This window comes from Trichechus manatus, unplaced genomic scaffold (genome assembly GCF_000243295.1).
Source record: "Trichechus manatus latirostris isolate Lorelei unplaced genomic scaffold, TriManLat1.0 scaffold00045, whole genome shotgun sequence".
Taxonomy (NCBI): domain Eukaryota; kingdom Metazoa; phylum Chordata; class Mammalia; order Sirenia; family Trichechidae; genus Trichechus; species Trichechus manatus.
This window is the reverse complement of record NW_004443981.1, coordinates 16,683,496-16,705,037: the sequence shown is the minus strand read 5'-3', so window position 1 is coordinate 16,705,037 and position 21,542 is coordinate 16,683,496. Positions and strand designations below refer to the sequence as shown.

General features: G+C 59.4%; 2 protein-coding genes across 6 annotated transcripts in view; one reads left to right on the top strand and one right to left on the bottom strand.

Moving 5' to 3' along the window:
* Positions 1–3,166: 3,166 nt before the first annotated feature.
* XRCC3 (X-ray repair cross complementing 3) lies at positions 3,167–13,506 on the top strand. Its single transcript, XM_023731819.1, has 7 exons — positions 3,167–3,221; positions 6,007–6,144; positions 7,271–7,483; positions 9,858–10,012; positions 12,469–12,681; positions 12,770–12,813; positions 12,899–13,506. Exons 1-7 carry the CDS (start codon positions 3,167–3,169, stop codon positions 13,116–13,118), a joined length of 1,038 nt encoding a protein of 345 aa, XP_023587587.1. The 3' UTR covers positions 13,119–13,506.
* LOC111818998 (kinesin light chain 2-like) overlaps positions 10,836–21,542 on the bottom strand; it is a 22,442-nt gene continuing 11,735 nt past the window's right edge. For 2 of the 5 annotated variants that reach the window (XM_023731825.1, XM_023731826.1), the window contains exons 3-4: positions 18,179–18,242; positions 13,944–17,227 (exon numbers count right to left, since the gene is read on the bottom strand). In XM_023731825.1, coding sequence (XP_023587593.1) covers positions 17,162–17,227; positions 18,179–18,242 — 130 coding nt within the window. In that variant the 3' untranslated portion in view covers positions 13,944–17,161. Of the gene's footprint in view, positions 11,152–11,674; positions 11,733–13,943; positions 17,228–17,663; positions 18,243–21,542 lie in introns of those variants that run through there. The other 3 variants (XM_023731827.1, XM_023731824.1, XM_023731823.1) reach the window with 3 other exon arrangements.

Sequence of the window (21,542 nt, the reverse complement as noted above, 5' to 3'; positions counted from 1 at the left end):
CCGCCGGACATCAGGTCCGAAGCTCACTGACGAGGCCGGGGGTCTTTGCGAATGGGGCGTGATCAAAGCCTTGGGGTGGGGTCGCAGTCGCTCAGAAGGTGAAAGAAGAAGGGGTCCGCAGAGGAGGAGGATCCTGAGAAGGACAGAGCCGGGCCCTGAGACGCCAAGGAGGCGGGGCCTCGGGCAGGCAGTTGTGGAGAAACCCGAGTGGTGGCCCCGGCGTGGGGAGGACCACACGGCCGCCCAAGAGAGAGTAAGGTGGTCGAGGGTCCCCCGGGGGCCTGGGAGGCTCACTGCCCGTTCTTGGGATGGGGGAGTGGGAAAAGAAGCCAAATCCTGAGACTGGACTGCCCCCAAAGGGACGGAACGCCCCCTCCCCGGGCCGGTCAGCCTCTGGGTGACCGAGTGCTGCAGGATGGGAGACCAGCAGACCCACTGGACTTGGTGACCCAACATGAGGCCGCTAACGAGAGCTCAGACTCTGTTGACACCCACCAAATGCTCACAACAGTCCCTGGAACCTTCTGCTCCCTCTCTGGCTGTGTGACCTAAGCTCGTCACTTAGCCACTCTGTGCTTCGTTGCCTGTTAGCAAAAGGGACGGCATAGCGTCCTGGTAAGCTTTGAATGATTTCATGTACATCAAGTGCCTAGGGCAGGCCCTGGAACACACTGAACGTTTAACAGGTGTTCGCCCCTGACGTTTTCCCGTCTTTGGTGGTTTTGGGGAAAGGCTGGTAGAGCTGCAGGACCCTGCTGGTACTGATGGTAGCATCAGAACCTGTCTAAACTTTAGCGGGGGTAGTGCGAATCAAGGTCAGCCCAAGGCTGATTCCCATGAGGTAGAGGTCAGACATCCCTCCACTCTCCAACCCTTTTTACCAGTTCTGACCAGCCGCCCTCCAACGGCACCCTGCTCTCCTGGGTTCAACAATCCGTTGCAATGGCTGCACAGAACTCACAGACCATACTTACGGGTGAATGGTTGAAGGAAGTAACGGTACAGTTCGGAGTCAAGAAGCATATAGGCAAAGGCTCCTTTCTTCAGTGGAGGACAGCTCTCTCACCTCCTCCTGGCCCCTCAGGACAGGCTCCTCATGGGAGGCGAGAGGATAGGGGTGCCGGTGTCTGGGGTGATCCGTCACACAGTGTGACAGGTTGCAGTCACCCCTGGTCTTCCTAGGTTTCCTGCCCTCATGTCCAGCCGCTTGCCCGAATCAGAGTTGGCTTCCATTCCCCGTGGTGGCTGCCCCCTGCCAGCCCCTGACCCATTCCCAGCCACATGCAGCCCAAGATCTCAGCTGGAGCTGCTCCGTCACCCCCAGAGCCGAGGCCACCCTGCTGCCCGGGGGCCCTCTGCAAGCCCAGGGGAGAGTAGGGTACACTCTGCACACAGCCCTCCAGAGCTAGGAACCCCATCATTTGTAGTCTGCCATGTCCTGCTCCCCTGAGCCCCCCAGTGTGGCCCTGGTGCGATGCACCCCATGGTCCTCTGCCACCCGAGCCCCCCAGCGCGGCCCTGGTGTGACATGCCCCAGTCCTCTGCCACCCGAGCCCCCCAGCGCAGCCCTGGTGCAGTGCACCCCGTGGTCCTCTGCCGCCCGAGCCCCCCAGCACAGCCCTGGTGCAATGTGTCCTGTGGTTCTCTGCCCCCCGTGGTTCTCTGCCCCCCTGAGCTTACCCCCAGTCCCTCTCCTCTTGTCAGGGCTTCTGTGATCCCACATTCTGGAAACTGGCCACTTAGAGCTGCCTTTCCTTTGACAAGTTGGTGCTTCTCCTGGAGGCAACACTTATCCTGCTAGGGGTACCTCCCTGTCCCCCATTCTCAGGAAGCCACCAGCTGGCTCAGAAACCCACAGGCTGTGGGCCCAGGAGCCGGGTGACGCGAGCGGGAGGTGAAGCCTCGGAGGCCAGTGTTCTCCACGGCAGCCGCGGTGCAGGCACGTGGTTAGAGGAGCCTGTCTGCCCAGGAGTGCCAGCTCTGCGGCCTCCTCCCCCTGCCACCCGGCCCTGCTCTGGACCTGGAGCCGGCAGGGCCGGGTCTGGGCATCTGGGTGCTCCCTGTGGCTGAGCCTGTGTCACCTGATTCTGCAAGTGGCTCCTCTCGGGAGCAGACTGGAGGGTGTGTGGGTGCGAGTGGGGTAGGCTGGTTGGCATTTCAGAAACAATGTAACATCATCCAAGCTTATCTTCTAAGCATTACAAAGAAGAGTCTCCTCAAGCCCATGCCTCCAGAATGTTCCCTGGAGGTAGGGTCGCAGGACTCTGCAAGTCACCGAGGGAACGGGGCCTCGCGCCGGGAACTTGACCCGAGTCTGGCTGCAGCGGCTGCTGGCCTCAGCGTTCCCGCACACCCCCTCCACCCTTGGCCCTGAGGTTTGGGAGGCAGTGAGGGGAATGCAGAGCGGCTGCTTGGAGCCGCGGGCGGAGGGGGATGCCCAGTTTTCCTGTCTTGAGTCCGATGGCCTCTGGTGCCTCCCACTGCATTGAGGGCTCAGGCCGCGAAAGGGCTGCTGCTCGCCGTCCAGGGGTGTGCTGCCCACATGCTAGTCCCCCACGTGGAGGACCTGGGGGCTTGGAGGCACAGCCCCTGGGGCCTCGCCAGGCACAGTCTGAGAGCGTCGACGAGAGTCGCTAAGGGTGGCTTCCGCAAATGTCCTGCAAAGTCAGAGCTCCTCCTCCACTCCCTGCAGGACCCCAGGGGCCATGTCAGGAGAAGCAACTGTACTCCAGTCAAGAGTCCAAAACACGTGGATCACGGGCCGCTAAAGCGTCCCGCGTGCCCAGGAGAGGTAAGCCCGGGGGCCACTGCTGCCCTGGCGGGGACACGCTTACTTCTGGTCTTTTCTGCAGAGGACAAGATGTTACAGCCATCTGGCACTGCTGTCCTTCGGGGGTGAGGGGTGCTTTTCAAACGCATGAACATGTGGATTGAGTCCAGGTTTCTAAGTGACGACAGAACGCTTAGATGTGAGCTGCTCCAGCAGCACTGTGGACTTGAGGCGAACGCCATTCCTGCTGTGTGGGCTTCATGCCTCTGGGTGCCACAGGCCACTGTGACTTCTCTACGTGCGCAGCTGCCCTCGAGGGGCCTGACCTGGGGCGAGCCGTGTCCGCATTCTGTCTGTCCTAGGAAATTATTCATCTCTGCAGACAGCCACTAAGAAATGGATGTGGATCAATTGGACCTGAATCCAAGAATTATTGCAGCAATTAAGAAGGGTATGTATGTTTACATAAAATTCGCGTACCATGTAAAGCATCCGTACCTCCATATATGCACCTTATATTAGACAAGTCTAACGGAGCCCTGGCATCCGCGCCTTTGCCTACTCTCCGAAAAGACACTTGACTCAGGCACCTGCATGATGCTGGCTCGTGCTGCAGGCTTCTCAGCTGCCTTTTTTCTTTAACTTATATTTTCAAAAATATGTAAATATATAAACATATCCATTTAGATGTAAAAAGTGAGTTGCCATCAAGTCGACTCCAACTCATGGCAACCCCCTGCAGGTCAGAGTAGCACTGTGCTCCACAGGGTTTACAATGGCTGATTTTTCAGAAGTAGATCACCAGGCCTTTCTTCTGAGGTGCCTCTGGGTGGACTCCAACCTCCAGCCTTTCACTTAGCAGCCATGGGCTTAACCGTTCGCACCACACAGAGACTCCATACTTATATGTGTTGTTGAGTGTCGTAAAGTCGATTTCGACAGATAGCGACCCTACAGGACAGAGCAGAACTGACCCATAGGGTTTCCTTAGCTGTAATCAGTACGAGAGTGGATTTCCAGGTGCACGTATATAAATATATATGAGCATAAATACAATATAAATATTAAAATGTAAAAATACTTCTATGTTGTTATCAAGGTAATACATGCATGTCATCTAAAGACTGAAATGGAATTGCTCCCCACTTTTGAGGGTTTTTTTAACAGGTTTTTTTTTATATTCACATCTGGGTTCCTATTGTGTGTTTGATTAACCAGTGCTATCAGTTATATACATATTGCATTGGGCAAATCCGCTGCAAAAGACCTCTTTAAAGTGTTGAAAAGCAAAGATGTCACTTTAAGGACTAAGGCGCACCTGACCCAAGCCATAGTATTTTCAGTTGCCTCGTATGTATGTGAAAACTGGACAATTATGGTGTTGGCGAAGAATATTGAGTATACTGTGGACTGCCAGAAGAATGAAGAAATCTGTCTTGGAAGAAGCACAACTAGAATGCTCCTTAGAAGGGAGGATGGTGTACGCTGCCCTTGTTTCTGTCAGCCATGACTGAACCCTTTCGAACCAGTTCACAGCCCTGGTTTTAAGAAGACTTCAGGGGGTATTTTTGGTTTAAAGATTATCTAAGGGCAGTAGTTTCAGAAGTTCATCCAACCTTTGTGACTCCAGAAAGTCAAGAGTCCATGAGAATTTTAAATTCTGTTCTGCATTTTCCCCCTTTTGATCAGGGTTTTTCTATGGAATCTTTGATCAAAATGTTCAGTAGTGGTAGCTGGGCACCATCTGGTTCTTCTGGTCTCATGGCCAAGGAGGCAGTTGTTCCTGGAGGCAATTATGCATCTTTTTAAAGAGCGTTATCAGTACTTACGGTTTTTTCTATGCATTTATCTGATGAGGGTCTTTTAACGAAAGCAGTTAGTGGGTATGTACTAATTGAATTACTCGTGATTTGGGTTTGAATGTCCCATACTGTGCTGAGCTGCTTGTCCTCCACGTGTGTGTTATTGTTTTGCCTTCTTTTGGATTGTTGGGCATATTGATTTCTTTCTACTAGTTTGGAAGTAATATACTTATCCAAGCCTAAAATTTATTTATCCTCCTCCCCAAAATACAAATCCTTCAGCGGCTTTATTCCTCCCGCTGTCTAATCATGTCATCCTTCCCACCCAGCTCTTGCAAGCTGCTGCTGTCTGTTTCAATGCCAGCTTGTTGTTGTTCTCTTTACGCCTGCGTGAGCTTCCTGGGGCTGCAATAACACCCCCACAACGTGGGCGGCTTCCAACAGCAGGAATTGATGCCCTTGCTGCTCTGGAGGCCAGAATTCAGGGTATCAACAGGGCCATGCCCCCTCCAGCATCTCCCTAGAGGATCCTTTCTAGTCTCTGGCTTCTGGTGGCCCCAGCTCATCTTCACAGAGCTGTCGGCCCACTGCCTGTCTCTGTGCCTCTTCTCCCGTTTTATAAAGACCCCACTCACATGGCATCAGGACCCCCCTACCCAGTGTGACCTCGTGTGAACCTAACTGATAACATCTGCAAAGACTGTTTCCACACAGGGTCACGCCCACAGGTATAGGGGTTAGGACTTCCATATTTCTTTCTGGGGGGTCACCATTCAGCCCATAACGTCCCCAATGGCCATCTCGCTGGTGTTTGTAAGTTGGTGTTTGTTTGCATTTCCGGGCTCTGCATCCCTTCCGGTCGCGACCCGCAGCGGCCCATCCCCTCGGCCCCAGGCTGGCCCTCTAGCTGTGCCTGAACACAGGCCTGCTGGGTGGAGCACCCCCATTTGTATTTGCCTGGCGGTGTCCCTGCAGGCCCTGTCTGTGGCTGGCCGTGTCCAGCGGGCCTGCGGGTAGCTGGCGCTGTCCTGTCATCACCGGGAGGTGCTGGCCTGGCCGCTGGCGTCCACGGCTGCTGACGAGGTCGCACGTGTCTCAGGCGAGCCAGCCTGCCCCCCACCGCGGCCCTGGCCTCACATCCTGCCCTTCTTGCGGCCAGGTTTCAAAGGTGCTGTTGGTCATACTTGATCCAGCCCCCCATGCAGGGGGGATGGGGGAGCGGAGTCGTGGCTTGGGGGGCGCTGAGCCTCTGTTAAGGGTGATGACAAGCTGGGAACAGATAGTGGTGAAGGTCACACAACATGGTGAGTGTGACCTCTGTCGCTGGATCATCCATGTAAAAATGTCGAAAGGGCCGAAAGCCAGCCCTGCTCTCATCATCGCTGTGTGCGCATCTGGGGGCCGGTCTCCCGTGTCACTTATTTCTGCTTTCAGCCCAGCTGCGGTCAGCGAGGGAGGTCCTGCGTCTCTCTGGACCAGACCTGCAGCGGCTGACTGGGCTCTCTGCCGTCGACGCCTGGCGGGTGCTGCAGGCGGCTTCCCAGTGCCTCCGGGGAAGCGATGTCTTCACAGGTGGGTGCAGCCGCTCGGCCAGGGCGGGGCTGCTGTGGGTGCCGACCGCCATCCCCCACCCTCTCTACCATCACTGGGTGTGCGTGCCGACCCCCAACCCCCACCCCTCCACCGTCACCTCCACCCACCTGTGGGTGCCTCCCAGGGCCCGCACATAACTGCACTGGGGCCACCACCGTGGGGAGAAACCCCAGTCCCTCTTTGGGCCTTGGCCTGCAGTGGAGGGGAAGGGGTTGGCTGCCTGGCCCCAGCGGGCCTGGGGACTGGTCCTCCACTGTAGGTGCCCACCGTCCATAGGACACCTGGACTAGCGGGGTCACGCCGAGGCACCTGTGGCTTACGCACTGGGCAGAGCACAGCTGGGGGCCGCCCGAGGAGGTGCCCACGTGGGGCGAGCCTGGTTCTCCTGGCCTGGGGTGGCTCACCAAGCACTCTGCCAGCCTCACCTGTGACCTCACCACCCCACGGTGTCCAGGCTGAACAGGAGGAGGCTCTGACCTCGGGCCTTCTAGAACAGTCTGCCGCAGACTGCTAACTAGCAGAGCTGCATGTGTGTCTGCATACACGTGTGTACATGTGTGCACATATGCATGTATGCACATACCGTGACCCCACTCCCCCGAGTCTGGGAGAGCCCGTGGCGCTGCCCCTCGGCCTAGGGAAGCAGCATGTGCAGGGCAGCTGTGGGTCCCCCAGGGTGGACGGCAGGGCTCCTGCTGCAGGGTGTGTCTGGCTTCTGAGTCTCTGCGTTGCGTGTCAGGGTCGCGGCGCCCCTTAAAGCCCACTCAGCCGCGCTCACAATGGGGGCGGCAGAGGGTGAGACTGTCAGAGTGCTGCCCCCCAGCCCCGTTCCACACTCCAGCCACCCACCGTCGGGGGTCCCCAGGGCCTCTTCCCCACAGCCCCTCCTGGCACTGGGGAGCCTCATTTCTCAGAAGAGCATCCAGTTGTACATTGTGTGGGGGTTTCTGGGGAGTCCTTCAATCGTGCAGGTCCAGGTGGGCTATCTTTACACATGTTCATGCTTCCCTGGGGTGCCTCTCCTCTCCCCTCCCACCCCCACCGACCTGGCTCACAGCAGCCCGCAAGGTCCAGTGGCGCCTGATGCCCCCTCTGCCGCCCACAGCACTCCAGGTGTACCAGCAGAAGGCGCAGTTCCCTGGGCAGCACCAGCGCCTGAGCCTGGGCTGCCCTGTGTTGGACCGCCTGCTCCGAGGCGGCCTGCCTCTCGATGGCATCACTGAGCTGGCCGGACGCAGCTCTGCCGGCAAGACCCAGCTGGCCCTGCAGCTCTGCCTGGCTGTGCAGCTTCCGCGGCAGCATGGCGGCCTGGAGGCTGGTGAGTGCCCGCTCCCCCCCAGGGGGTGGGGGTGGGGGTGGGGGTCCTGACTCAGCAGCTCTCAGGGATCCCGGCGCACCTGCTCTGTCCTTGGGCCGCTTCCCGTGAAGGTTGCGGTGGTGGTCGGCACTGGGGTCTGTGTTCAGAGACCCCCATTTCTCTCCTTCCCCCAGAATGGGGGGAAGAGGCTGGGCACAGAGCCGGGGCCTTTCGGAAGCCGGGGCTGGTGAGGTCCGTCTTCAGGACACTGACCTCCCCCTGACCAGGCCTCTCCCCGTCCATGGAGCCAGCGGAGCCGGTCACCACTGAGCACAAAGGGCCGAGCACCCACTCGGGCGGGCACATGGGGCTGACCCGCGGGATTGCAGCACGTACGCAAGCTGAGTTGTGCACATAAACACACATATGCACACTCACACACGCACGCACGCACACACCTACAAACGCTCACATGCACGGATGCGCACGCACACACACTACATACGCACCATACGCACATCAACACGCACCCACACGCGTACACGCACCCACACGCGTACATGCACTCACGCACCCACACGCGTACATGCACCCACACGCTCACACATGCACCCACACGCGTACATGCACCCACACGCATAGATGTGCACACATGCTGACATACACATGTACCTACACGTTTACACGTGCACATATATGTGCCTGCACACATGTTCGTATGCACGCATGAGCACCTACATGCACTCACACGGGCCCGCACACGTGCACGTATACTCACATGCTCACACACATGCAGATACGCTCACGTGCTCACACATGCCCGCACATGTGCAGGTATACACACGCACGTGCTCACACATGCCGACACATGCACCCCCAGCACTCACCTGCAAACCATTTGGTTACAGAGCCAGAAACTTCCGAGGAAAGACGGTAACTTTCTTTTTTGGGGATGGGGGGCGGGGGAGACAGGCTGTGCACACCTGCAGTGTTTCCTGGGGCAGCTGGCCGCCCTCCTCAGGGCTCTGTGGGCTTCTGGAAGTGAAGGTGCGAGGAGGCTTCCTTCTCCAGAGGGAGGTTTCCAGGCGCCGGCTGGGCCTCTCGAGGTTAAAATTCAAGGAGTTGCTACAGCGTGGAGGGACGGCCCCGTGAGCCTGGTGCTCGGCTGCTCCCTGGCTTCCCGACGTTCAGTGACCTTGACGCTCAGTGACCCTGGCGTTCAGTGACCTTGACGTTCCGTGACCCCAACGTTCAGTGACCCCGACATTCAGTGACTGCGATGCTAAGTGACCCTGACGCTCAGTGACCCTGACGCTGAGTGACCCTGATGTTCAGTGACCTTGATGTTCACTGGCCCTGACGTGTGATTCCTGTTGCCTCACTCACTAAAGGTCGCTTCCAGCTTCCGGCCCAACTCACTTCCCAGACGGAAGCCCCATGCAGTGGACCAAGTGGGCTGGATCCCGGCCCCGAGTCCCAGCCCCAGTCAAGCCTTCCCCTCGCCGTCACGGGCCTGGCTTTGCTTCCTGCATTTGTCACTGAACTCCAGCCAGCTGCCGCGGGTGCCCTGGGGAGCTCCGTTTGGGACCCCACCTGTGTACGCATTGAGGCTGCGTGTCCCCCAGGCTGGTCCTCTCTGCTCACTGACCCCCACACTGGCATGCGCCACACACGCCGGCAGTGGGTTTAGGGAAGAAGTGTGGGAGGACTCCATGAGGTCTGCTCACACAGGGCTGCGCTCGGCATCACAGCCCCCTACACTTGCACCGCCTCCCCATGGGTGCCCAGCACCCCCACTGGCCGGTCCTGGGTGGACGGGGATGCGGCCTTGGAAATGGGTCATCAGCTGACCCCACAGAGTGGCCGTGAGGAGCTGGTGGTGGCAGCCTGTGCCCACACACCATCCTCCTGCTGCAGCTTGGCCAAGCACCCACTGCCCACCTTTTCCAGGGGACCAGGCCACCTGAGAGCTGCCCCTCCGCCTGAACTGCAGGGAGAGACAGTGCCGTCCGGCAGACGGCTGATGGGACAGAGGGCCCCACAGGGTATGCGTGGGGCCAGGCCTCGTGCAGACGTCGGTTTGATTCTGGACCCTCCGGTTCGGCCCCCCAGCCAGCAGGAACACAGCAGCCCTGGCCAGCAGGTTTGGGGACCAAGGTGCCTCCTGATGGGTCAGCCACGTCTGCAGGGCCAGCCAGGAAGGGACGCGGCTGCCAGGGCAGTTCTTACCCCCCGAGTGAAGCTCCAGGCGGGGCCGGACATGGAGACCTCCGGGACATGAGAACTGGGGGCCCCAGAGACCAGCCAGCCTCAGGCCGAGGTGCAGGACGCCGACGGGCAGCGTCAGGCAGCTGGTCGGGCTGTCTGTGCAGGTCAGCACGTCCTTCCCCCCCAGGGGCCGTCTACATCTGCACGGAGGATGTCTTCCCAGACCGGCGTCTGCAGCAGCTGATCGTGCACCAGCCGCAGCTGCGGACGGATGTACCAGGGGAGCTGCTGAGCAAGATCAGATTCGGGGATCAGATCTTCGTGGAGCACGTGGCTGATGTGGTGAGTCTCCCCACAAGTCCACGCACTGTGCAGGGCACCAGTGGGGACACCCGCCAAGTGTGACGTCAGCACTGGTATGACATTCCCATGAAACTGGGTGTCCTGTGTGTGACTTGGCAGCCCGCTCCTGGGGGAAGTGGGGGCAGAGGTGTCTGGCGGGGGGGGCGGGGGGGACAGAGGCGTCGGGGGGAGGAACGGGAGGAGCAGAGGCGTCCAGGAGGGCAGCAGGGTCCCCTGGGCACCAGGGCCTCTTGACACGTCTCCCCACACCCGTGCAAGCCCCTTGCCCCCTTGAAAGGCCCGGGCTGCACGAGCTCCCCCACCTTCTGTCCTCCCTCCCCCCGCCGTGGTGGAAGCCCCGGAAATGACACGTCCAGGGTGCAGGGCTGCACTCTGGGCTCCTGTCCTGGGGGAGAAGCCTCTCTGGGTGTCCACTGCCTCAGGTGGAGCCTTCTCAGGCACAGGCGCCCCCTCGCTCATGGGACACTGCCCCGCCCGAGCCCACCAGCCCCTCTGAGCAGGCCCCCAGCCCACCGCCCACCTCCTTCTGCAAGGGCCGCCCAGACCTGGAAGCAGGTCGTTTCCCTGTGGACGGACGGACGGCGGGGGAGGGTGTCCAGCTGGGCAGGAGCTGGTCGGACTTACAGATTAAAGAGATGGTTACTCCGTAGAGAAAAGAGTAACAAACCGGGAGAATTCAAGGGAAAAATGGCAAGTTTGAGAACAAACCAGTACAGCGAGTCCGGCGCCCTGTCCCCAGCGCCTGAGCACGCCATCCCGTGTCTGAGAATTGTCACAGAGAATCTCACATGAAGGCTAGGGCATAGAAACTTTTAATTTTTAAACAGTGTACAGTAAAATACATTATCACACATGACACAGTGGGGATGGAGCAGGCACAGGCCACCTTGGTCCCCAGCACCATGCCCATCTTCACCCCACAGCCAGGGGTCCAGGGGAGGGCTGGCCCCAGGTGTCTGACTACTCTCAGTGATGCGCTCACGGCAGTAGACACGGGAGAGGCCCTCAGAACGCGGCCCGGGCTCTCGGCCTCCCAGCCTCAGTGGTGGCTGTGCCCCCAGCTGTCACAGGCCCAAGGCTGCGCACACACAGCGCCATCCTGGGGCAGAGCGGGATCACTGAAAGAGAGGACAAGTGGTCAGGCCGGGCCGCCAGGCTGCTGGTGGGTTTGACTTTCTGCTCTGCTCTCCCCTGGGAGGTGTGAGCTCCCTGGAGCTGAGGGCTGGGTGTGCAGGTCCAGGGCAGGTCACTCTCCCGCAGCCCACTCCCCGTGTCTGTAGCGAGTGAGCCCTGCTGTGGCCGAGACAGCATGGTGTAATGGCCCATGGTTTTCCTGCAGCCAAAAGCCGGGGGTGCCCACCGCTCCCCACCACCCTGTGGCCCCAGACTCCTCATGAGCACGGGGTCCTCTGCAGGGAACACCCCTCACTAGGACCACTCCAGACCCCACCCTGCAGCCAGCGGGCACCATCACCCCCACCCTGTAGCCAGCGGGCACCATCACTGCCTGCCCCGTCTCCCTAGCGTGCCCCCCGACATCAGATGCAGGGCTGTGGCCAGGTGTGGTCATCCCTGCTCAGCTCGGGTACTCCCGTCCCCGCGTGCCCCGCCTCCCCAGGGTGAGGGGCGTGCAGCACTCACGTTAAAGCCAGCGTCTTCCAGGCCGCTGCTGCCGCTGTCGTTTTCCGCTGGAGATGCCCTGGGGGTGAAGCAGAGATGGCCTCCCTTCAGGAGCTGAACCAGACACTCAAGAGCCGGCACTTAGGACGTGCTGCCCATGGCTGGGTACCCACCCGTGCTGCAAACGGGGGAGCGCCTTGACCTCGGGGACCGTGGGGGTCCGTCTCCAGGCAGGACAGAGCTCGGGGTCCCCGACCCAGGGCCCCTCCCCGACCACCCAGCTCCGCCAAGTTCTGCTCTCCAGAGAGCAGCCTGGGTGGACCCGGAGGACAATGTCCATCTCCATCCCTCAGCGGGTGGCTTCTCAGGCTGCTCAGGAAGCAGGAGGTGGGGCCATCCCACCCCACTTGGTCTGACTGGGAGGGACCCCAGACTCTTCGTGGGGTGGGGAGAGGCTGGGGGTATAGGCCAGACTCGGAGCCTTGGAGGGAGATGGCCAGGAGGGGCCCCCGGGGGTGTGGCGAGCCGGACCCGGGCAGCCCGCAGGCTCCAGGCCAGCCATGGGACCTCCGTAGGGGGTGCTGAGCTCACAAAGGGCCCAGGGGTCCGCTCAGTGACGTGGCTGTGTCCACCGCAGGGTGGGTGGGTGGCACAAAGAGGCTGTGACTCTGTCCGCGGCGGGGGGGGGGTGCCGGGGGGTGCCGGCACTCGCATGATTGGGGCCCTTCCTAAGGACAGCACAGGGTCCACATGGACCAGAGGCTGCTGGCCACTTGGTGGAGGGCCACAGCCTCACCTGGCCCCCCGACCCCCAGGACGCCCTGCTGGAGTGTGTGGGCCGGCGGATCCCTGTCCTGCTGGCACGCGGCATGGCCCGCCTGGTGGTGCTGGACTCGGTGGCCGCCCCATTCCGCTGTGAATTCGACAGCCAGGCCTCGGCCACCAGGGCTCGCCACCTCCAGACGCTCGGGGCCACGCTTCGCCGCCTGAGCTGCACCTTCCAGACCCCTGTGCTCTGCATCAACCAGGTGCCCCCTCCCCCCAACACCCCAGTGCCATTTGGGTCCCCGGCTGGGCTGGGGGCAGCATGGCTCAGATGCCTGGCTCATCTTCCAGGTCACAGAGACGATGGATGAGCGGGGGCCTGCTGGGCCGCAAGGGTGAGTCCTAGCCCCAGGGGCACAGGGGCCCGGTGCGGGGACCCTGCTTTCTCTGTGAGTGACGGTCGCCTGCTTTCTGACTTAGCTTCTCAGACGAGCGGGTCTCTCCGGCCCTGGGGACCACCTGGTCCAACCAGCTCCTGATGAGGCTGACGACCGAGCGCGCTCACAGCGAGGAGGCACCGCCTGGCCCGCCGGCCCGCACCCTGCGGGTGGTCTTCGCACCCCACCTGCCCCCCACCTCGTGTTCCTACATCATTAGCGCAGACGGTGTGCGGGGGACGCCAGGGACCAAGTCCTGCTGACACAATGTCCGCCTGGCCAGGTCCTGAGGCTCGCATGTCTCCTCGGGGGACTGAAGACCTAAAGCTCTGACCCATTGTCCCCTGGGGACAGTTACGACCTCTCCTTGTGCCAAAAGCCGCTCCATCTCCTCCACAGGAAGGAAGGCCACGACCACGTAGGCAACCCCATGGCCGAGAGCTGGGTGGCTGGCCACGTGCACATCCACCCACTGCCACGGGAGACACAGGGATCCACCAGGACTCAGCCTCAGGAGGGCTCCTACAGCGACAGTGCAGGTTCTGTGGGAACCCCGTCCCCAGGGGCCTCACAGGAAGCAGCTTTGTCTCCATCACCAGCCCAGGAGCAGCACCCCCAGGTCACCCGGGGTCTCCTGGCCCAGCCTGCCCTGCCACCACGTGGGCTGCAGCGGGGTGCTGTCAGAACATGGCCACCATCCTCACCCCACCCCCCCCACCCCCTCCGCACAGGCTGCACCCAGAGACTGGAGGCAGGGTGGGTACCAGAACAGAGCTGGGGTGTCCCGGCGGAACAGGCAGGAGTACAGCCGACCGTGGCTGTCGGGTCGGGAGGGGTCTGTTTTGCTTTGTCACCTCTGCCACCTGCCCAGGCTGGACAGCGGCCATGTGTCCCGGCGTGTGGAAGGCAGGCCAGTCAGCTGGCCTGTTCTAAAACAGGCGACCCTCCCGCCCGGCTGTCCTCAGCGCCTCCCCGGAGCCTGGCACCACGTCCACTCAGGCAGAGCCGCCCTGAGGACCAGCCACTGCACCTTGGTCAGACGGACAGTGGGACCCTCCCGCAGTACGCTGCCTGCTTCGTCTGGGCCACATCCCCAAGGGGTGTCAGACGACAAGCACGGCTCCCACTGGGGAGACTCATGTCACTGGTTCGCGCCCCCTCAGAACGCCCCTTGGAAGCAGGAACTGTTACCTATCTTCAGACAGGGAAACCGAGGCACAGAACAGTCATGTGTCTTAGCCGCCCTCCCCCGCTGTGACGAGACTCGGAGGCCTGGCTGGTGCGGGGGTCAGACGAGTGTGCAGAGTGGTTCTCACCCTGGGCTGGCACTGGGGGCCGCGAAGGTGCACAGGTTTCGTTTGCATCTTTCTAGGCCTGGAGGGTCCACTTATTCCCGTCAGGTTTGCAAAGGGGTCTACGACCCTGAGAAGACTCGGTCACCAGTGTAAAGACGGGAAAATGTCCCTGGGCTGGACCTTACAAAAGTCTTCTACGGAGGGGCAGGGGCTGCGCAGCGGGAAATAAACACTTTATTTTTGTAGTTAAATGTAAACAACAGTAATTTTCTAAGTGAGTCACGCCACCATTTTAGGAAGTAAGACCCCAGCTCCCAGACAGTGTTCAGTAGACCCTCCCGGGAGCCCCCAGGCCCAGGGACAGCAGACAGAGCCATCTCAGCAGCACTGACAGTCCCTGGGCCTGCGTCTGGGGGGCCCTCCAAGGAGCTGGCCACGGCGGACGGGCAGGTAGACCGGGCCTGCTCGGTGCTGCCGCGTCCTGATGTCTCCACTCGCCCGAGGCTCGGCCACAGCCCCATCTTCAGGGACGCCGTGCCCATGATCCCTGGGGTAACTCCCCATCGTTTATACAGCACCTTGACAGGACGCCAGCCCCCCGCTGGGGGAGCGAGTCTAACCAGCCCTCATCTTTATGACGCGTCCAGTCAGCCGACCGTGCTGTGCGTGCGGTGCTGACTGAACAGTAAGTGCTGTTTGTCCTCCAGTGTCAGGTCCGTGCACTGCTCAAACCTGAGTGCGAATGTGAACCCACCAGAAGGTGCGTAGGCACAGTGTGCCCTCTGACGTAACCATGGCAACTTAGGACAACAAGAACTCCGTAAACTTCTGTATCCTTAGCAACATATGTATCTTCCTATAAACTCTGGATTTCTAATATGACATTCCTGGCAGCTTTCTGACCAAACAAGTGAGAGGAATTTTAAATTCCAGAACTCTGAGTTCATCAAATACTGTAAACACCTAAGACCGAGCACTCCCTCCCATACTGTAAACACCCATGCGGGGCACCACAGCCTGTGCCAGGGACCCAGCAGGAAGGGTCTAGAAACGTCCCACCCCCAAAATCCCTCTCCAAGCCCCCACTCCACCCCACAAAATGGACCTTCCTACTGACACCCTCCATCAGTGCCCCCGCCCATGCTGTGTCAGCACCCCTGCCTGTACAAGCTTGTCTGTCTGCCTTTGTCCACCACCAGGGTGCCCTAATTATGCAGAAACCAGTGCTGCCTCAGTGAAGGGGCCTCACCAGGAGGACTGGGGGGCCGGGGGAACAGCCAGTCCCAGCTCTTCTCAGGTTTCCATCCAGGCTACAGACTGCAGGCTACAACCTGGGCCACCTCCACGTCCATCCAAGTGCACAACCAGTACTGCGGGGACCCACGTAGCACCCCCTCTCTGAAACAGGCCCCCAGGGACCCCGAGTCACACCTCCTTTCTGAAACAAGGCTGTCTCTTGGCTGGGCCTCACAGCGGCAGCAGAGACAGCTCATGACTCGGGGAGCTGGCCAGGGCTCAGAGTGGGTCAGGACCACTGCTAAGCGCTGGCTGTTCTCATCACTGTGGGAGCTGGGAAGTCAGCCCTCTGCCCAGCCCCGTCTTTACTCTCCAGAGAGGACTGTCACTCAGGGAAAGCGGGTCTCAAACACGTCGCGTCAGCTTCTCAGACGTGGAGGTGGGGTTCTGTGGTCGTCACTGTGGCAGGCACCCCCAGCCACCCGCTCCTAAGGGTGGCCTTTACGGCGCCCCAGCGTCACCGAGGGGTGACTCTTTTTTCTCTTTTGGTGTCTTCTCGTGAGCCATCGATGTTGTCAGCGTCTCGCGAAAAGTATTTAGAAAGTGAGTTTCTGGTGTGCGGGGAGCTGTGTCGTCAGCACCCCCTCCCCCCAGGACACGCAGCCTACGACGGGACATCACTGAACTACGTGGACCCTCTAAAGCAAAGCCCTGGTGGGACGCGCCGTCTCCAGCACCCTGGCCCCAAGCCCAGGCCCTGCCGGGGGTCACCCAAGGGCCGCAGGAGCGCAGGCCAGCGTGCGCCATGTGCGGCCTGAGAGGCGAGCGGACGGCAGCTGGAAGCAGAGGCGTGAGCACGGGCTGCAGCGCCACCTGCTCTAGCCTGGGAAGGGCCACTTCACGAGGGGCCCTGGTGCCACCTCTGTGCAGACTGACCACAGCTCAGACCTCGTGTCCCCTTGAGGGCTGCAGCCTCAGGACTGGAGCTCAGTCTAGCTCCTGGTCCTCTCCGCAGCTGTAACCCACGTCACAGTCCCCTCACCTGCACGTCAGTCTTTCTTACAGAAATGATGCTACAGGACGGATGTGGAAACATCCTGTCAAAATCCACCCTGTGCTACTTAACACTACAAAGAAAAAACTAAAAAGTAAAACACAATCTCCACAAACTTAGCATACAGGAGCCGAAGGAGAGGGGAAACCCGCTCCATGGGTGGGTGCAGGGTGTGGGCGCGGGGCCCGGGCACGTCCAGCTCTAAACGGGACAGCGAGCGCATCCAGCAGAGGCGGAGATGCGAGGACGCCCGGCAGGATGCTAACTCCTTCCTCCCGTCTTTAAACCAAGCACTTCCCTCTACATTTCAGGTGTCACTGCCTCAGATCATTAATTTGTCATTCTAAAAGGGTGTAGCTTAAGAGTCTGGATTCTTAATTGATAGTCTATTATACCATTAAAACTTAAAATCGATTTTGGCGTCATGGCAGAAAGTGAGCGCGCGTCCGTGAGCAGCCGGCAGATCTGAGCGTGCAGAGACTGCCCAGTGCCCGGGCACCACGCCCTGGCTGGCCCTCGCGCCCCAAGCTGCAGAAGGGCTAACAGATCCAGGGGCACAGGTGCAGCGTCCAGTGGCGGTGGACATCACTGTCTAGAAAAGGAGGCGCGTCCGTGGCGGGGAGGCCAGGCTAGCGGCTCCTATGCAGAATGAGGGGCTGGGCAGGGCTGGGGGTCTTGGCGCTTCTTGGGTCTCAGGGTCTATCTAGCTCTGGCCGGACCCTCAGCAGGCCAGGTCAGAGTGGCTGGCGCTCAGAGCTCGTGAATCTGCCAGACAATTATCTCGTTCCTGCATGGAAAAACAAACGGAAAATGACACTTGACACGGGACCTCGGAGGAGCAAGTTCAAGTGGCTCCTGAGTACCAACACTGACAGGTGGACCCCAGAAGAGGGGATGTGCCAACTACGGCCTTTTCAGAACAAAAGGTCATCCTCACCGAGGGAGCTCAGAGGGCACCACCTAGTGTGCGCCACCTCTCAACTTCTCGGGCTGCAGGCGATGGGCAGGGTGGGGGCAGATGTGCGCCTCCGCCCTCGGTGATGGGGACACGTTTCAGTCGCTGCGTGTGGGCATCTGGGAAGGTGGGGGCTCATGAGGTGTGGCAGCCAGGCAGCCTGGGGCCGGGAGGGCAGTGCGGGCCCCGTAACTAAACGTCAGGGAGGCCCCCGGTGTGAGCACAAGCTGCCTGCTGCAGACTGGGCACGGTGGTGGGCAATGGGGTCACGGCTGGCCCAGGCCTCCGAGGAGCAGTCTCCAGGAGCCACACCGAATGTTCAGAAGAAACGAAAATCAAAAAGGCCGTTTTTGATGGAGAATATGATGCCAACGTTTTAAATTTGAAGGTGAAACAAACCAACGTGACATGTTTGAGACGTGGACAATCTGACAAAGTGCTAAAGATTTGAGTGTCAGAGTGTATTAGTCACTGTTAGTCACACTCTGAACAGCCTGACTGGACAGGGTTAGTTTGGAACTTACCAGAGGCTGAAGTCACACAGATTAATCATCGGTCAAGCTTTATTCTACTTTATCGGAATACTTCACTTTTTAATTAGGTCAGACTACTTTAAAGGTCATTAATATACTAAGAATGTTTGTCCACGAGTATAGCAATATCTGATGCAAAACACTAAAATGGCATTATTATGGCTATCTGTCTGCCGTCAGAGATACTCTGCTGAGAGGACAGTGGGCCCCAGCTCCCGGAGAAGGCGACCAGGACAGGGCGGGCTCTTACTTGGAAACGGTCTCCGGCTGCCTTGCCCACATTCAGAACGTTCAGAGAACTGGCACGCTTCAGGCTGCAACGGTGACAGTGGACATGTAAGGACAAACGGTCAGAGCCACATCACCAGGCGCTGGAGCAAGCGAGCAGCCTCCACGGCCCCCGCTGTCCCTCTGCGCGTGGGGGATGCCCACTGGCCCCCAGGGAGCCCTGGCCTCGCCCGTCTCCAGAGTTCCCTATGTGGACCTGGTTTGCAGGGGCACTGGGCACTTGGCCACCACGCCTGCTGACCCTCACGTCACCAGACAGGTCTCGGCAGGGAGCCTCAGCCTGCAGATGACCATGTCGGAGGACACCCAGCTCACTGTTAAGGCCAGGTCAGGAACGCACCCCGTGTTTCAGGTCTTTTTCTTTATGAAAATAGAAGTCAGTCATCTGTCGTTAGTAAAATGAACGAGAAGCCAGCACTCCTCCATGAAGGAACGCAACTGAAGACAGATGTCAGGACACTCTTCACGTTTACAGAAACACAGTGAACTGTGCAAACAGAGTCACTGTTCAGCCCTCACTTGATGCAGCACCCTCTGACTTACCTAGCCCTACATGTCAACGATGGACATTCTTACAATTACTGCAACTGCTCCCCGCCACCACGATGCCCTCCAGCGAAAGCCACCTGAGCTCTGCTAAGGGTAATGCTGAAATGCTGACCCAGCACCAGCACTGGGAAGAGGAACACACACACGGAAGTGGGCGCTATCATTGCTGCACGCGGCTAAGGAAGCGGCAAGGCTGGAGCACAGGGTTAGCATCGACAGACCCGAGGCTGGCGACCAGCACCACGAGCCCAGCACCTTTGTGTTAGATGAATAAACCACACCAAGAGCAGAAGCCTTAATGTACGTACCCCCTGGATAAAACTCGCCCCAAAGCATCCCAGTGGATCCCGCAGATGCGCCGGGGCTCTGAACAAGTCCCCTCCACCAGAACCATGAGGCAGAGTACAAAACCAAACCGCACGGACATGACATCCTTGCCCATCTGTGTCACAGCGACCCCACGTCTGTCAGAGCACAACTGTGCTCCACGGGGTTCTCGGCGGCTGGTTTCTCAGGAGCAGACGGCAGCGAATGCTGTCCAGCGGTCGAGACGCTGTGGGTGTTGGACCTGTGGGACCCCACCCTGGACGGATGGAGTGGACGGAGGGGAGGCGCCTGCTGGGCTGGTCTCCCTACCAGCCATCCAGGCCAGCACAGCGCTGAACCTGACGGCCCTTCCCCAGGTGGAAAAGTTGGGGTAAAAATGAATGACACGTGGAAGGAAGGAGCAGTAGCAGCTGAAGGTAAAGGAATGAGTGAATGGGCCATGCAGCAGGGAAACCCACCAGTGTGTAAATGCCTCAAGGGCAGCCCAGAGCAAGGGAATAACCTTCTCGGCTAAATTTCATCAGACGCCAGAAAGGTAAAGCTGAGGCGACTTCTGGCAGCTGACCAGGTCAGATGGGCGGCAGATGGACGCCTGCCGCAGGCCTGAGGGGCCCGCCCTGAGAGTTTCTGCCCTACGATACAATGGACTGATGGGACAAAGATGCGCACTGACACACGACTGAGTTACGGACAAATGTGCGGGCAGGGGGCATGACCCTCCGGCTGTTAGCCGTGTAAGAGAGCCACGGCCAAAGGCCCGGGTGGTCTATGGGCTCAGAGTGACCCCAGCCCCGCTGTGCTGCACTGGTCACAACTGAGGTTTGTGTGAAGGCGCAGGAGCTGGTGAGGCGGAACCCGAGGCCCCTCCAAGCTTCCTGAGGACGAGAATCCTGGAGGCGAGCTTCCTGGAGGGCAGCCTCCCCCGCCTCCCTCTGCCGTATGCGCCTGTCCACGCTGCTCCCCAGTGACTTCCTGACTTCTGAGTTGCATCCTTCACCCTAATAGACCACACAACCACAGGGACAGTCTGAGTTCCCTGCGACGCTGCAGCAAAGTACTGAGCTCAGCACAGAAAGTTCCGGGCAGGAAGGAGCAGCTGGAGTCTAAGAAAGCGGAGAAGTCGGAAAGTGGAGAAACACTTGATCTCCGCCTCCCAGAAACCAGCTCTGTGCTGATTCTTATTCACAATATTATTCGTTTAATTTGCCAGGCCTTTCTTCCGAGGCACCTCTGGGTGGACTCTAACAGCTAGCCTTTTGGTTAGGAGCCGAGCACATTCACTGTTGGAACATGTTTAATTGAACTTATTTAATTGGCCAATTAACTTTACTAGGAAATCTACACACTCCAGAACATTCACAAACATTCAGTAGTGCAAGAAATGTTAGAACTGCGCCCAGAAGCCACAAGCCCTCTGCCCGGCTCATTCTGCCCACAGCACCACCACCACCAGGACTCAGTGGAAATGCCTGGTGGTCAGAACAGAGGGAGGGGCCGGGAGTGTGAGCGTGAACAAACCTTCCAGAACATTCTGACGTGTGCTCAAGCCTGAGAACCACTGATCTATTGATACAGTAGTGCATCTTACTTGGGAAGATTGTTCAGTTTTATGCATTTTCTGGGATGAAATTTCTAACATCACTTAGTCTGTCAGGGTGTGGGAGTCCATCTGTTGGGGTGTGCGAGTTGGTCAGGGTGCATAGCTGTGCCTGTCGGGGTGTGCGACCTGGTCAGGGTGTGTGAGTGTGCCTGTCGGGGTGTGTGACTCAGTCGGGGTGTGTGACTCGGTGTGAGAGTGCCTGTTGGGGTGTGTGAATCAGTTGGAGCACCCAAGTGTGCCTGCCAGGGTGTGTGACTCAGTCGGGGTGTGTGACTCGGTCAGGGTGTGTGCCTGTCGGGGTGTGTGACTCAGTCGGGGTGTGTGACTCGGTCAGGGTGTGAGTGTGCCTGTCGGGGTGTGTGACTCAGTCGGGGTGTGTGACTCGGTCAGGGTGAGTGTGCCTGTCGGGGTGTGTGACTCAGTTGGGGTGTGTGACTCGGTCAGGGTGAGTGTGCCTGTCGGGGTGTGTGACTCAGGGTGTGTGACTCGGTCAGGGTGAGTGTGCCTGTAGGGGTGTGTGACTCAGTCGGGGTGTGTGACTCGGTCAGGGTGTGAGTGTGCCTGTCGGGGTGTGTGACTCGGTCAGGGTGTGTGACTCAGGGTGTGAGAGTGCCTGTCGGGGTGTGTGAATCAGTTGGGGTGTGTGCTGGTCGGGGTACACGAGTGTAGCCTGTCAGGGTGTGCAAGTGTGCCTGTCAGGCTGTGTGACTCAGTCGGGGCGTGCGAGTTTGCCTGTCGGGGTGTGTGAGTCGGTTGGGGCACACAAGTGGGCCTGTCAGAGTATGCAAGTGTGCCTGTCGGGGTGTGTGACTCAGTCGGGGTGTGTGACTCAGGGTGTGAGAGTGCCTGT